Source organism: Sinocyclocheilus rhinocerous, unplaced genomic scaffold (genome assembly GCF_001515625.1).
Source record: "Sinocyclocheilus rhinocerous isolate Xijiao unplaced genomic scaffold, SAMN03320098_v1.1 scaffold11, whole genome shotgun sequence".
In the NCBI taxonomy this organism is placed as follows: Eukaryota; Metazoa; Chordata; class Actinopteri; order Cypriniformes; family Cyprinidae; genus Sinocyclocheilus; species Sinocyclocheilus rhinocerous.
Window position 1 is genome coordinate 867254 of NW_015625587.1, and position 16614 is coordinate 883867.

General features: G+C 35.9%; 1 protein-coding gene across 1 annotated transcript in view; it reads right to left on the minus strand.

The window, feature by feature from the left end:
* Positions 1-11436: 11436 nt before the first annotated feature.
* The window catches only part of LOC107755971 (receptor-type tyrosine-protein phosphatase U), a 200300-nt gene continuing 195122 nt past the window's right edge, over positions 11437-16614 (minus strand). Inside the window, exons 30-32 of the mRNA XM_016572938.1 lie at positions 15405-15562; positions 13008-13143; positions 11437-11660 (exon numbers count right to left, since the gene is read on the minus strand). Of these exons, the coding sequence (XP_016428424.1) occupies positions 11598-11660; positions 13008-13143; positions 15405-15562 (357 nt within the window). The 3' untranslated portion in view covers positions 11437-11597. The remainder of the gene's footprint in view (positions 11661-13007; positions 13144-15404; positions 15563-16614) is intronic.

Sequence of the window (16614 nt, forward strand, 5' to 3'; positions counted from 1 at the left end):
CTGTATAGGCTAAATGAAATACCCAAATGACGTGTCAATACACTTTCACATGGCACTTTTATAAAAAGCAACATATATAGGCCTATTTACATTGAAAATATATATTTTATAAGCTCTTGCTTTTCATGACCTTGGCACTGATAGCATCATGCTATTTGAGCTACAGAAAAACAATTTTGACATCCAAAATGTGCAGTAAGAACAAAGAATGCGGAGAGTACCGTATCCCACAATGCAATGTGCGACTTGACCTTCCATTTCTAAATTTGATTAAAACGCAAAGTAACTTTTTATTTGTGAGATAACTCAATGCTACTTCTTTATGTGTCAACAATGTAGTACTACATTGCATTGTATTCCATTATTAGCCAGTATATATTATATAGGCTACAGTATGCAGTAAGCATTATGCTAACACTTCAGTACAAATTGAGATTCAAGACTTGTTGTACTCTGTTGGTCTCTTGGATCAAGATTCTGCAGTTAAACTGGCATGACCTTAAATAGAATTAAGACAGAAAGTTTTTTTTATTATAATAGCAATGGTAAAAAAAATGCAATGTCTTCTGATAAGCAACAATTATAATTTTAACATAACATAAATATACAATAAATAATTAAAGCAAAAAAGAAAATGTGTTTGATGACAAATCAAAAGAAAACGTGAGATGTACGTGTCGAGAGCAGAAGATCCGACCCACCATGTAGCATACAGTACTTATTGTAGCCAAGAGAACAGATTTAGACTTCAGAGAAAGTGTGAGCGGGAAGAGGTAATGGCAGACATTTGAAGATGACCTCTGTTCCCATCATCCCTTGAGTGCCAGGGTTAAGATTTAGGTTTGTCATATCCTCGTTCATATCTCCTACCAATTCTGTGTTTCTCACTGCAAAAAAAAAAAAAAACGCATTAAAACTGCATCATTGTTTTAATGATGTTTAGATATTATCAGATATATTTTTTTTGCAAAACAAGACTAAAGCCCCGTTCACACCAAGACGATAACTATAAAGATAACGATAAACAAATTGAGATTCAAGACTTGTTGTACTCTGTTGGTCTCTTGGATCAAGATTCTGCAGTTAAACTGGCATGACCTTAAATAGAATTAAGACAGAAAGTTTTTTTTATTATAATAGCAATGGGAAAAAAAATGCAATGTCTTCTGATAAGCAACAATTATAATTTTAACATAACATAAATATACAATAAATAAAGCAAAAAAGAAAATGTGTCTGATGACAAATCAAAAGAAAACGTGAGATGTACGTGTCGAGAGCAGAAGATCCGACCCACCATGTAGCATACAGTACTTATTGTAGCCAAGAGAACAGATTTAGACTTCAGAGAAAGTGTGAGCGGGAAGAGGTAATGGCAGACATTTGAAGATGACCTCTGTTCCCATCATCCCTTGAGTGCCAGGGTTAAGATTTAGGTTTGTCATATCCTCGTTCATATCTCCTACCAATTCTGTGTTTCTCACTGCAAAAAAAAAAAAAAAACGCATTAAAACTGCATCATTGTTTTAATGATGTTTAGATATTATCAGATATATTTTTTTTGCAAAACAAGACTAAAGCCCCGTTCACACCAAGACGATAACTATAAAGATAACGATAAAGATAACGATAAAGATATAGCCTAGTTCTAAAAATCGTTCTCAATATTAAAGAATTAGATAACGATAAAGATATAGCCTAGTTCTAAAAATCGTTCTCAATATTAAAGAATTAGATAACGATAAAGATATAGCCTAGTTCTAAAAATCGTTCTCAATATTAGAGTCCACACCACAACTATAATGATAAAGGCACAACGAAACGATATCGTTGGAATCACTTTCAGAATTATTTTTTTCCAGCTGATGAATGATAAAAACATTGACAGCCAATCAGATTCAATCCTGCTGTCACGAGCGGCAAAGGAGCGCTTAGAATAAACAGACGATATCGTTCGCTGGTGTGGCCGCTAATGTCGTTATCTTTATAGTTATCGTACTTGGTGTGAACTGGCCTTTATACTAATTAATTTAAGACTATTTATTTATTTTATTTTATTTTTATTTATTTTTTGTAGGGATGATTTTTGTATGCATGATTAACCCCTGTGATTAGATATGATAGAAATATAATTATTTTTAAGTGTGATGAATATTCTGCTCATTGCATATATTGTCTGGTTTTTGTTTGTTTTGTTTTTTTGTTTTTTTAAGTTGAGTGTAAATATTGTAATGCACACATAGCAGGGTATCCCACATTATAATACTCTTATTTCGCCAAAAAAATAAACAGATTATTGTTTATGATATTGGCCAACACCACCTATGAAAGTGGCAAGCAATTTATATGCTTATCAGAAACAATAATTCTGCCCTAGAGCAAATAAATCATTTTTAAAGCTTTGCGAACCAGTGCTCTTCATCGCAGCACGTCTGGTCAATTTCTGGTTTATGAGTTGTGCAGAGAACACGACTGTAACCCACAAAGCATTATTTCACAGTTCTGGGGGTGTTTGAATACAAGCCGAATCTATTATGCTGTAATCAGTACAGAGCAAAGACTGTATAATTTGCCATTTGTTCTGTTGTCCAGCACCATTTTATTCCATATGAATTGACCTTTTTATAGACTTATCTTGGCTCATGCCCAGGGCGCTTAGGAAGTACACCATGATCATTATGTTATTGGAAAGCACTTGTTTCAGTCCATGTACATCACTGGTGATATATCCAATTAACATTAGACAATCTGCTGTGCTTCCTGACAATGACACAACGGTCCCAGATGTTGCCTTGAGTAATATAGACCATATATTAGAGTTTAACATAATAAACATACAAAATGTAGTAGTTATGCATGGCATTACAAAATAAGCCTGTTTCTCTTTTTTGTTTCTTAGATTGTCCCATTTGTGACTCCATTTCTCTACTGCTAATTTCTTATCAGGAAGTGTATATTGATTTTGAGCTAGCACTCAATAATCAAAAACAAGCTCTAAATCCTCTGGTATAGCATTATTTTACAAGCCAGTAGTATAATAATTAATTTGTCAAGAACATAAGTGTAAAATGTAAACATAAAGCCATGTCAGCTAGAAGTAGCCCTAGGAAATTATACATGATGAAATGTCTCACTAAAGTTCACATTCATTTGTAGATAATTATGCTTTGCTACAGTTGTAAGTTAAAGGCGGGTCAGACATTATTCACCGCAAATTACTCTGTCAGGCTCTAAATATATGATAGAAATAAAAGAAATATCATCAGTCCCACCTGTATTGATGCCTCTGTTGATGTGTTGCATACAGACAGTTTAAATATCTATCTATAAAAGCCAAGCCATCAAAAGTTTTTTCTATTTTCTCAAAGTTTTGCCTTTAATGATAGGTGGATACTTTCTGAAGTTCTACCCATGGTATAGGTGATTTCTGTTTATATACAGCTCTCACATTCAAATATATTTCCTTATAATAAAATATCAGAACAATATTTTGTAACATTTATACAACTATTCAAAAGCTGTTTCACATTAGGCCGTTTATTAATTTAGCAGATGCTTTTATCCAAAGAGAATTACAAATGAGGACAGGCAAGCCAACCAAAGGAGACATAAACAATAGGGTGCTTCAGATTTCCATTTTAGCCAGACAATATGAAATAGTACAGAGGTTAACAAAGCAAAAATAAAATAGTAGAGAGTAGATTTTATAATGGGCATAGTAGGAAGTATATTAAGTGCATGAATGGTTTTCGATCAAGTGCTTGCAGAGGAGTTTTTAGATCGTATTATGTGCAGTCCTAATTATCAGTAAATAAATAAGTTCCACTTACTGTATATGATCAGATTTATATTTTATATACAAAAGCAGTGTGTCATAAATATGCCATAAATGAGCTCTTTTTTTTTTTTTGATCAGTTAATAATTATTTTGGTCATCGGTCATTGATATCTAGTTGGAAAACGTAAAGCCATATACACTGCAGTACAGTTCAGCAATATTTTAAAGATATTTTTGAAAGAAGTAGAAACAGAAAAATACAATTACTATTTATACTTAATATATTATCTTAATAATTTTACATTTTTATTCTGTGATGGAAAAATGTCCATTTTCAGTGTCACATGATCCTTGAGAAATCATTGTACTATATGCTAATTTGGTATTAAAAAACAATTTTTTCCTTATTAGTTTAAAAACATCATGGTAAAAAGAGATCAACTTTAAATGGACACAAATACTTAAAGTAACAACTAAACATGAAAAAAGCAAAGTAGGCTGTAATTAATAAACAGGAAATAATATACATATGGTATATTTCAGGCCATCTGGAAACATTTTCATAGTTTCAAAGGTTTTCATCAGGGATGCCCTTTAAGCACATCATCAATTCTTTCCTGAAAAAAAAAAACAAGTGCATAAGCCGCACTTGATAAACAGAGCAGCATATCTCACAGATAAGCTGAGGAGAAACGGATGGTACGGACCTGTGCCTCATACAGCCAGCCATCAGGTTTTGGAGATTCACAGGGTGGAGGGAAGATAGAGAAATGGAGGAATGGAACTCATCCATGTGTCCACTGCACCTGGCTATCTGCCTCCAAGCTATGTGTACTCTATCCTAGGCACTGAACTGGAACAACAGGCCGCTCAGCCACCTCCAGGGAGCCCTGCGCATACAAACCGGACAAGATAAGATGGCACGTTTGGACTGCCATAGGATTTGTCAACCAGGAACGTCCAAAAGCAGGCCATCTGGCTGGGGTCTCTTCTACCTACTTTACAAGGCACCGAACCGAAGCGCCTAGAAGGTTCCCACCTGCTTTACACAGCAACGGGAAGAGATAACGGCTGAAAAGCAAACATTTGTTGGGAAGTGTGTGTGATATACATAGCAAACCTACAATTTGCATAGAGAAATCACACTTCAAAGCCCAGAGGAGAGCACTGGCACTTACATCTGTGAGTTTAAGAACCACAACATGAAAACAGAGACGGGATAAAGATGGGAGAGACTAAGTGTCCATAGTATGACCTCTCCAAGGACAGAAGATTAGCATCTATTGGCCGCTGATCAGCAGAATGTCTGAAGATCCTCAAAGAGGGACAAAATTGCAAGGGAAACGCTGAAGGATTCTTTTGGGACTGAAAAAGAGGTTTACTGAATTAATTAATTTATTTATCTGAACGTACGTTTAAAAAAAGGGAAAATAAAAGCAAAAAGAAAAGGGAAAAAAAGTAACCCACTATGGAATAGGCAAGAAAAGGTATCGTAAATGCTAAAATTATCATGTCCAAACGTGTGTTCATGCTTTACCCATGTAAAAATATAACACATAGGCCAAAAGGGGCAATATATTTAAAAATTATCATGTTATATAATTCATAATTTAATAAAAGCAGTATTTATATGGTCTTTAATGAATGAATCTAACGTGTTAAAGTTCAAGCACGAGAGGCTTGCTGATAAATGCTATAAAAGCTGTTAGAAATGCTATCATTCTGACTCATGAATATGAATTAGGTGACATTCAGCCATATTTAGATTATCACCCACCAACTGCACTTCCATCGGTTTAATAAACTGTCAGTCAGTAGAGTGCTGCAGGGATGATTTGTAGGCAAAAACTGGGAAACAAGTTCGCATTTTAGCACTTCCAATTCCATCGTCTTAAAAGTCAATGGGTTTTTTTGAATGGGTTTTTGATTAAGTGCCTGAAATAAGGTCTGAAATAAGGTGAAATAAGTTTCACGTTCATCTATGACATAAAATACATCAGTTAACACCCCCTTGTGATTTTTTTTTAACTTTTATTTGTCTTGACATGTGGCCAAGGATGTCAGGGATATTAAACGTCATCACACCAAAGAGCTAAACTCATCTACTCACTGGCTCATTTTTACAGCCTCACTGTATATATAATCATGTTCTTGCAAACTAAAAATTTCAGGGAAAATGTTTTATTTATTTTTTTTATTAAAGACTGAAAGAATTGTCGGAAGCCTAATGGTGGTGATGTTGAAGTCATGCAACCATGGTGTAGTTTGTTTATAGCCTATACATTTAGCTTTTTACTTCTGCCAATTGTATTTAGGCTTCAAAATTCATAAAAGTTGTGTTCACAAATCCTTGGCTCGTTCCTAATAAACCTACAAAGGTTTGAGCTGAGCTACTGTCACGCCACTGAAAAATGTAGTTAGTAGCATTGCTTTTAGCTGGTGACTCCTCAACAGTGGCATGAACACACTGCAGTTCACTATATGCGCAATGACAGAGGAGGTCTTGTTCTCTAATTAATCTGGCATGTCTTTAAGCTCCAACGCTGGATCACTTTGCAGGCCTGTTGAATAATTCACATCTCCTCTACCAGCAACTGTGAAAGCCTGCGGTCTGCAGCCACCTCACATCCACAGCAGGAAATGGGGGGAATACAAAAAAGGAGCAACTGAGAGAGCTAGGGCAGGCGCAAGAGAGATTGAGTACAAAAATAGACATTACAGAGATAGAAAGACAGTGATAAGAACCACTGGACTGAGAAAGCGACAGGAGGGAAGGACGGAAAGGCAGTGGTCTAAAAGGGCAGAGAGAATCTAATGAATCAGCAGAGACTACGAGTCCATCCCACAAGAGCAGATCTGGCTGACAAAGCATCAGGATATAAAATGTCAGTCCGGTCAGTCTTTATGTTCAAGTTCCATTTAGGATGTGCCCAAGAACAATAGGAGCCCTCACTTCTCTCCCAGACTCCACATAATTATGGACCGTCTGCCTGGTAATGGGTTTTCAACAATTGCACAGCACAGTGTACCCTGTTGCAAATGCCATGACTTCTTATAAACACCGTTTACAATAAGCAAGGGATAATGTGTAGCCAGCCGGTCATTCTCACAAAATGAACACAGATAGGGTGACCAAACAAATGAAGCTGTGAGCATGAAATATTGATTTTAAACTGAAATTACTTTTTAATCTTACCTGTAATATTATAAAACTACCACTAAAAAAAATAGTCCATTGCAATGTACAAAAGAATTGGCCATGCAACAAGGTGAATACTGCAAAGATATTTCAGTCATTATTGCTACAGATGGTAACGGAGACACAAGATGGTTCCGGTTGAGTTTGTTTGAATAACCTGTTGCGAAAAACAGGGGAGTGGTTAAGATTAAAATATAAACATGTATAAAAGTGTTTTCTTCGCTTGCACGGTTTGTTAAAACTGGGCCCTGATATATAATGTTGCCGTGGATGACCAATCAGAATTGTGTATTCCATAATGCAATGACATCAAATGTTCTCAACATTGCTTAAATTAAATTAGAACTTCTTTTAAACTATATGTACTCAAAACTGACAAAAAAAATGTGAAAACAGAATAATGTAATGTAATTTACATTAGCTAATGCAGTTATCATAAACTAATAAAAAACAAGATTTACCAAAAAAAAAAGTATTGAAAAAAATTCACTCTGAAATTTTAAAAGTATTGACTAAAAAAATGTGAAAACAGAATAATGTACATTATTAACATTAATAATGTACATTTACATTAGCTAATGCAGTTATCATAAACTAATAAAAAACAAGATTTACCAAAAAAAAAAAGTATTGAAAAAAATTCACTCTGAAATTTTAAAAGTAATTAAAAGTAATTGTATTAAACGGGAATTTTGAAGTAGAAAAAAACTGAATTAGTATTTTCTTATCAACCCATTAATCTTTGTTTTATCTGCAACTTTAAAAAATATATTACAGCTAGTTACATATATATTATAGCTTAGTATAAATATATTACAGCTTAGTTAATTTTATATTATTATTCTTTATATTATTAAGATTAAAAAATGCTAAAAGTATGGTTCATTATGTCATGATACCCAGTGCATTTACTGACAAATTAAACTATGTTGTAAAGTGTTACCTTTAAAGCTACATAAGCATGAGAGATTAAATAAACGAACACTCCAATAGTAGTTACAGTCTTAGAACATTTTATTGTTGTTTGAACACCCGTCCCACCCCAACCCTCAGAAAAAACAATCATTGGAGGCTTTTTTTAAAGTGACTGAATGGGCCTTCTGAAGGGGCGACTTTGGAATGGCTTTTAGAGATCATCCTCAGCTGACCGAGCATTTGTCAGATCTTTTGGCGGCATATTTATAGGAAATAGGTCTTATACAGTACATTCAACTCTTTCTGTCACTTTTCAATTGTTAAATCTGGCCGAACAAACTTTATTCACATACTATTCAAAGAACACAAATATACATCTATATGTACACATACTTTCCACTTGAGATCTGAGTGTCCAGGCACTTTCCAAGAAAGTCCACAGGGGGATTTGGTGAAGAAAGTCACAACACTGTCACTATAATCTGTTCAATCAATATTTTCTCTGGCTCCCTTAGAGAAACAGTTTCTCCAAAAATGAATCTTCTGTCATCATATTGTCCCAAATCCCATAAGATTGTAAATCAAAATGTATCCTTCGTGTTTGACAGTAGAAATTAAGTCATATCGGTTTGGAACAGTAAATAATGGCAGATTTCTCATTTTTGAGTGAGCGGTCCCTTTAACTACAATAGCTTGTTAACACCATCAGTCATCTGATGCGGTCGTGAGCTGTCAGTCAGTGTGGACTGAGGCAGGCTGACATCTGAGATGGTTTATGCAGAGTAATGTAATCAATGGGAAAACGCCTCTGTGGTTTGCTAACTTGGCATCTTGCTGATATGGCAATTTCACAGTTGGGGGTCATAACAATTTGAGAGATGTGTGTTTTTGTGTAATACTGATGAGGATACTCTGACTATTTTATTCAGTTCTTTTAGTTTAAACTACTGTAATTCAACGGTGGTAAATTCAATGGTATTTTTATCACTGAACTCCTGGCTGTCAGCTCTACTTACTGCACTAAACTGTCTGGCACCTTCCACAAATTAATTACAAATTACAGTCTGAAGCTCTTAAAGAAATGACTTTTTCTTTTCTTTTCAACCAACAGTGAAAGAAGGTTCTTTGACTTATGAAAATTTTGATTTTCAATCTCAGAAATTCACATAAAATTTTACAGTATATAAGCGGTTTTTTATTAATTTTCTATGGGGCATTCTTTGGTAACTCCGTTACCAATCTTTGAGAATCTTAAAGCAAGACATTTTGATGATTTGATTTTACAATGTGGCAACAACAAAAAAATTTTTTTAACTGTATAACTAAATATATAGCGTTAATAATGGATTTCTGAGGGTGTGAAAGGCCAAAATTACTATCTTAAACAGAAATTAGACAAGCTAACATAGGATTTGTACCTCTGATGCTTGAAAAAAAACCATTATCAGACACCACAGTACTGTATTCATGAATTGCATACTTGACAATCAGATGATAAAGCATTGTGTATCCAGGCTCTTAAAATGGCAAATAAAACCCATCAAATACGGCAATGCAACAGAAATGGACTGTGAATATGTAAACTTAAAGGGATGCTTTGAAAAATCTTGAGCCCAGGATTCAGCTGTACACTCAAAGCTGCACAATTATTAAACAAATCCACTGAAAGAACACGAGTCAGTCCGATAAATAGTTACAAGTGAAAAGAAGAAGATTGCCGGTGTTCCTTCTGGTCCCTTTCTCCTCACTTCTGACAGTTTCGCCTCGTCTTGTTGTAAAAAGACTATTAACTGTGCTCTCTCAAAACCATTGAGTGAGAGGATAAAGGTCAGGGTGTAATCCACCGCAAGCTTTAGAATGCCATCATGTCTGCCCCTAATGTACTTCCTTTGCTTTAAGCACACAGGCCACTGTTAGCACTTGAGACTTGCACCTTAAGTCGTAAGAGATTTCCAGCAGACGTTAAGTATATATATATATATATATATATATATATATATATATATACACAAGTGAGAGGAAAAAGACAACAGTTACAGCAAGATAGGAAAGCCACAGTGGGGCAAAGTGGCCACCCAACTCTCCTGTCAATTTCCTCTTGAGACATATGGCACCATATATAGTAATAAACTCCACCTCCGATGATACAAGAACCAATCCTCAGAGAAAAGTACCCATGAGGGAGACATGTCTCACTAAACGTTGGTGAAACAGCGTGTCCTTTGCATTGAAGAGGCATCGGCGTCTCGATAGGCAGTTGATAGAAAGCTGTCTGCTGGTTGAATCGGTGTGTGTGGATGTCAGCGTTTGTGCATGCATGTGTGTGTTTGCCCTTTTGGCGCTTTTTAAGGGGCATGGCAAGTGCCCAACTTCTTTTTAAGAGCCACGGTAAAGACGTCCAACTCTCAACTCCACTGCGCTGCACATGAAGAGACCTTCTCCAAGTGATGTTTATTTTTGCTCCTCAGTCCAGCCAGCCAGAGAGAAACAGGCAGGTGTAAAATAAAACTGCCATTTTTAGAAACGGCCCACTATCTCTGCGAGCAGAGATAAACCAACCACACCGCACCAAGCCAGGCTCTGGAATCGCTCACAGTTCTGAGGAAAATATGCTGAAAATATCCTAAACCAAAAAAAACAGCCATGTCACAGAAGGGTGTAACATATTTAGGTGTTTGGGGCAAAAAGGCAGAAAACTCTACTTCGCTTTTTTTTTTTTTTGACCCGCTTCTTCCTTCGGCTTTTATGATCTGGCCAACAGACGACAGAAAGAAGGGAAGCAGAGGTGATTAGGGGGTGTGAGAGTGAGCCTGCCGGTGGTCCTGCTCCGTGCAGTGAGGTCAGGATGGCGGGATTGGAGGGGAGGGGGGGGATTCCGCTATCTGACCTCCAAGCAGTCCAAATACTCCAGAACCAGCTCATAACAGAAACGATACTGCTCCTGCACCACACAAGACACAGAGAAATGAGAGAATTAGTGCAATAATTTAATTTCATATCTACGTAAACACTACCGTTCAAAAATTTGGGGTCAGAAAGTTATTCTCTAAGTCTTTACGTCTCTAATGCTCATCAAGGCTGCATTTATTTGATCAAAATATAGTAAAAACCGTAATATTGTGAAATATTATTACAATTTGGTAATTTGGTGCTTGAAAAACAGTTCTTATTATTATCAATGTTGAAAACAGTTGTGCTGCTTAATATTTTTTGTGGAAACCGGAATACATAAGTAATTACAAGTAATTACAATACATAAGTAATTTTTGCTTATTAGTATGGTTGAACTGGATCATCGAAGGTCAGAAGCAAAGACATTGGTTAATAGAATGGGATTAAATACATAAAGGATATTTGTGTTGTTTAACATTTAATTATTTTAGGTTTGCATCATATTCTGAGTTGCATTATTTTGATTCATTTTGAGGAATACTGAATCTGTGTATTTTTTTTTTTTTGTGAGTGAGATGAATTAATGCACATTCATATTTATTTTAGAACTACAGTAACATCTGATTTCTCTCAACTACTTCGCTTTTTTTTTTTTGAACCCGCTTCTTCCTTCGGCTTTTATGATCTGGCCAACAGACGACAGAAAGAAGGGAAGCAGAGGTGATTAGGGGGTGTGAGAGTGAGCCTGCCGGTGGTCCTGCTCCGTGCAGTGAGGTCAGGATGGCGGGATTGGAGGGGAGGGGGGGGATTCCGCTATCTGACCTCCAAGCAGTCCAAATACTCCAGAACCAGCTCATAACAGAAACGATACTGCTCCTGCACCACACAAGACACAGAGAAATGAGAGAATTAGTGCAATAATTTAATTTCATATCTACGTAAACACTACCGTTCAAAAATTTGGGGTCAGAAAGTTATTCTCTAAGTCTTTACGTCTCTAATGCTCATCAAGGCTGCATTTATTTGATCAAAATATAGTAAAAACCGTAATATTGTGAAATATTATTACAATTTGGTAATTTGGTGCTTGAAAAACAGTTCTTATTATTATCAATGTTGAAAACAGTTGTGCTGCTTAATATTTTTTGTGGAAACCGGAATACATAAGTAATTACAAGTAATTACAATACATAAGTAATTTTTGCTTATTAGTATGGTTGAACTGGATCATCGAAGGTCAGAAGCAAAGACATTGGTTAATAGAATGGGATTAAATACATAAAGGATATTTGTGTTGTTTAACATTTAATTATTTTAGGTTTGCATCATATTCTGAGTTGCATTATTTTGATTCATTTTGAGGAATACTGAATCTGTTTTTTTTTTTTTTTGTGAGTGAGATGAATTAATGCATATTCATATTTATTTTAGAACTACAGTAACATCTTCTGATTTCTCTCAACATGGGGACAGGAGAGCTGTCAATCAATAAATTGGAAAAAAAAGTAACTTGCGTTACTTATTTGAAAAAGTAACTCAGATATTCTCTTGTAAATTAAAAAGTAATGCGTTACTTTACTAGTTACTTGAAAAAAAGTAATCTGATTACATAACTCTGCAAATCATTATTTTATTTTTTAGAGCGGTCCGTTTTTTTTACATTAACATTCAGCAAATTTGATAATATTCTTATAAAAACTGGACAGAAATCATTAATTAGTATTATTTTATTGTATCTGCATATGGTTTTGTAAAAAAAAAAACATCAGATAACACAATGACAATACAAAAGCAAACAAATTTAATTTAGGAAACAATGACAATTTTGTTATCTTCTAAATTTCACATTTATTTATTCATTTATTCATTCATTCATTTATTTACACATGGTATTAGTATTTATACATGAAAATATTAAGCCACCTTTCTATATTAGTTAGGAGGTCCCTGATCATATTTGGGGTTCTCTGGCATCCAAAAGATTGAAAACCCCTCATTGGGGCCAGGAAAAAGTGAGTGGACCTGTCAATTTTCTAGATAAGCCCTGGTCTACGGTACAGACTGTAGCTAAACTGATGCTTTTGGCATTTGGCCGTTTAATTCAAAGGCAAGACTTCCTTTTGCGATTCCTCCCATTTGTTTTGCAACCAATAATCTCTTTATTCTTTCTCTGAATAGATCTGTTTTAGTTTGATTTCACTGGCAATGAACTTAGGTACCTACCAGTGTCTCCACCATGTTGGGCTTAGCATTACGAAGGGTTTTGACGGCATAGAAGACGTCCACCATGTTCTGGTACTGGATCATCTCCATCAGGATGTTGCTGGCACAGTACGTTCCGCTGCGGCCACCGCCGTTCCTAGACAGACAAGAATACAACAAACCCGGCTGTCATGAGTAAAGATGAGACACTGAGGATAGTGGAGAAACAGATCTGTCTACAGCAGAAATTTCTCATATCCAGTTAATATGAAACCAGCCTGCACCAGAGGCATACAAAGAGCTTTTTGAAGAAAAAAAAAGGTCTTCTGCTATGTATGCGTACGGCACGACGGCGGCAGCTAGATGAGGCAATGGTGAGATAATCAATCGCAGTCAGTGCTTTGGCAGCTCTGGATTTAGCGCTGAGAAAGGCCTGTGCTGTTCTGTATTAAAGCATAATTGATTTCATCTCCATAATCTCTTCTCTTTGCCTGTGGTTGGTAACACTGTGTGACAGTTTTGAGTGATGTGCTTCTGGGCGGCGATGGGAAGCGAATTCGTGCCTGGGGTTCCAGATGAGGCGGCTCGGTGGGCAGGAGGGGAAACGAAGCCATGGGGGAAGTGAAGTGTGCGGTTAAAAGGATAGTGACCATGTTAACACCTAGGCTAAGATCAGTGAGTCTGGGCATGAGTGAAGTCCCTGTTTAGGAAATTATTTTATTTGAGAGCCGTTTTGATTGTTTAATTGTTCATGTCAGAATATTGTTCATGATCTGTTTGCAAAGGTACACAGAAATATATGATCTCTTATCTGGCTCAATGGCAAACAGAGATAGGGGTCACGGCACACACAGATAACACTGTGTGAAGACAAGGATGAAGTGTGCCGTTCAAGGGCACAATGGCCATCACCCAGGCCGTAGGAGCAAGGAGCTTCAACAATATGCAAGGCAGGAACATCACCTAATGGTCAACGTACATTTTGTCATTCAGAGTAACTGCTTTTTTTATTAGCTCATTTATTTCTGCTCTTCAGTGTTAATATAATGCTTTTATCTTTCCCTTTTTTTCTCTTTGATTTGGCTTATACTGTAATTTCTCTTATTTCTGTTTTAGCTGTATAGAAGTTTATAGCAGGGTTGTGCACCATTCAAAACTGAAATATTGCCTTTTATTGAATCAAATTTAAACTACCATTCCAAAGTTTGGGGTTTGTAGGATTTTTAAAGAAGTCTCTTATGTTCATCAAGGGTGCATTTATTTGATCAAAAACACAGTAAAAACAGTAATATTGTGAAACATCACTACAATTAATATTAGGTTTCTATTTTAATATACTTTAAAATGTAATTTATTCTGGTGGTGGCAAAGCTTAATTTTCATCAGCCATTACTACAGTCTTCAGTGTCACATGATCCTTCAGAAATCATTCTAACAGGTTGATTTATTAATATTTTGTTGGAACCTGTGCTACTTTTTTTCAGGATTCTTTGATAAATAAAAAGTAAAAAGAACAGCATTTATTCAAAATAGAAATATTTCTCTCAAAAATATGTCTTTACTATCACTTTTTTTTAATCAATTTAACATATCATTGCTGAATAAAAGTACTGACCTCAAACCTTTGAACGGTAGTGTATAATGTTACAAAAGATTCTCCCCCCCAACCCACCCAAATATCTGATCCCGAACTTCTGAATGTAAATTCCACTTCCTGTAGTTCCAATTGAACTTGTTTCCAAATAAACTCTAAAATAATAAAATCTCAAATTGGAAAGTGTTTGGAAACACACTGGCTCATGGATCTTCCACTACTTGTATTACTGATGAAGAGTGCCGGTGCACCTGCTAGACCAGACATACATCTCACCGTGCAAATAGAAAAAAATGATCTGAAACTGTTTGCATCAGTTGCTTGGGGAAACATCAATCAATGACACACTGCAGAGGACACATGGTGGAAGTAAAATATGTAGTTAAGCATAGCAGGACTGCATCAATTAGCTGATTTCTCTTTTTTGTATCATTTGTCTGTATCTGATTAGCAGTACATAAAGCTTATGACAGATTACAATATACAGTTGTAGGAGTGTATTACTGTGCAGCAAAAATCAATAGACAGAATGGCAAATAATCAAACCAAAACATTAACAAAGAAACATTAGAATACACTCAAAAAGAACTGTTTGTTCAGTTTAGCTAATTAAAATTAGCTAATGCAACAAAATTCTTGATCACGTTGTCACAACTTAATTTATTTGTGCAAATTTAATTAGCAAAATGGAAGTTTACTTAATCTATTTGCATTAACACTATGAATAATTTGAACTGGCCATAATTGAATGTACAGATATCCAGATGCAAACCTAAACAGACACAATGGAAATTGATTCTAATGATTCTAACAATATTACTCACAGGCAGTGGACGACGGTACGACCTTCCCCACACTCCCTCTGCCACTTCTGCACGCTGGCCAGCAGGTTGAGGAAGGCCTTTTTGGAGTCAGGCACGTCACGGTATGCAGACCAGCGCAGGAACTGGAACTGGCATACGACCAGCTGACCCTCCTGCAGCTTCACATGGATGAGATGGGGGAAAAGGAAAGGTCACGATCAGTAATGCATCACCAGCTGTGCATTTGGGCTTGTTTATGAATGTGTACAGTAGTGTAGAACTGTTCTCCATGCTGAGGTCTCAGCAGTGCCAAGTCAGCAGTGTTTAGGTTGGGATGAATGAGTCTGCTGGGAAAGAGTGTCACTCGGGTGGGGAAGAAACACTGTAAGGCTGGCCCTGATACACGCCTGCTTTGGCTTGAAACACAGGTGGAATTAATATAGAGCCCTGAGGCACACCCCGAAACTGCCCTCAGGGTTGCTGGGAGGAAGTGAGCGCACTGACCATAGCTGAGCGACACACTTTAACAAGTTTGACAATGATTTTTCTGCTAAAATGTTCTTCCAATTTGTAAACAATTGATAGGACATACATAGATGCCAGAGGAAGTTAAATTAGGTCATAGGGTGTATTATGAAGTTATATTCAAATTAAAGGAATTTTAAATGAAAATGGAGCTGTTTTTACAGATAATAATGCTCAATGAATCTCATTCATGTTCAATTTGAATATGACGCATTGTGCCATCAGTTGTTGTGTGGCTGTTTGATATACAGAATAAAGGGTGGAGCTGAAATTTAAGGGGACATTTTTTCCAGTAAATAACAACAATTTTTTTAACATAAACCAGCAATTACAGCGTTTACGCACCTCACTAACAATTTTAAGTTCCCAGAATGTCCTGGCAACTTTAGTTTTTGGTTCCGAAAGAGGACAATTTAACATTCTCTGTTGATTAGCCAGGAAAAAGAATGTTTAGGTTCCAACGTTCTCCTAACCTCTATATTCCAATATCCTTCACCCTGCTGTACATCAAAAATCAGACTACAAACCATGTCTTGTTTTTATCCATTATTTAATCAATCATTAAAATAAGCCAAGTGCATCATCAAACATAATATGGAGGATTAAACTAATATGCAAGATTTAATTTTTCCATTAACATGTAAGATTTCCTGGATAATCACAACCCATGAATGCCCATATTTCTAAGCGATTAAAAAAAAAAAAA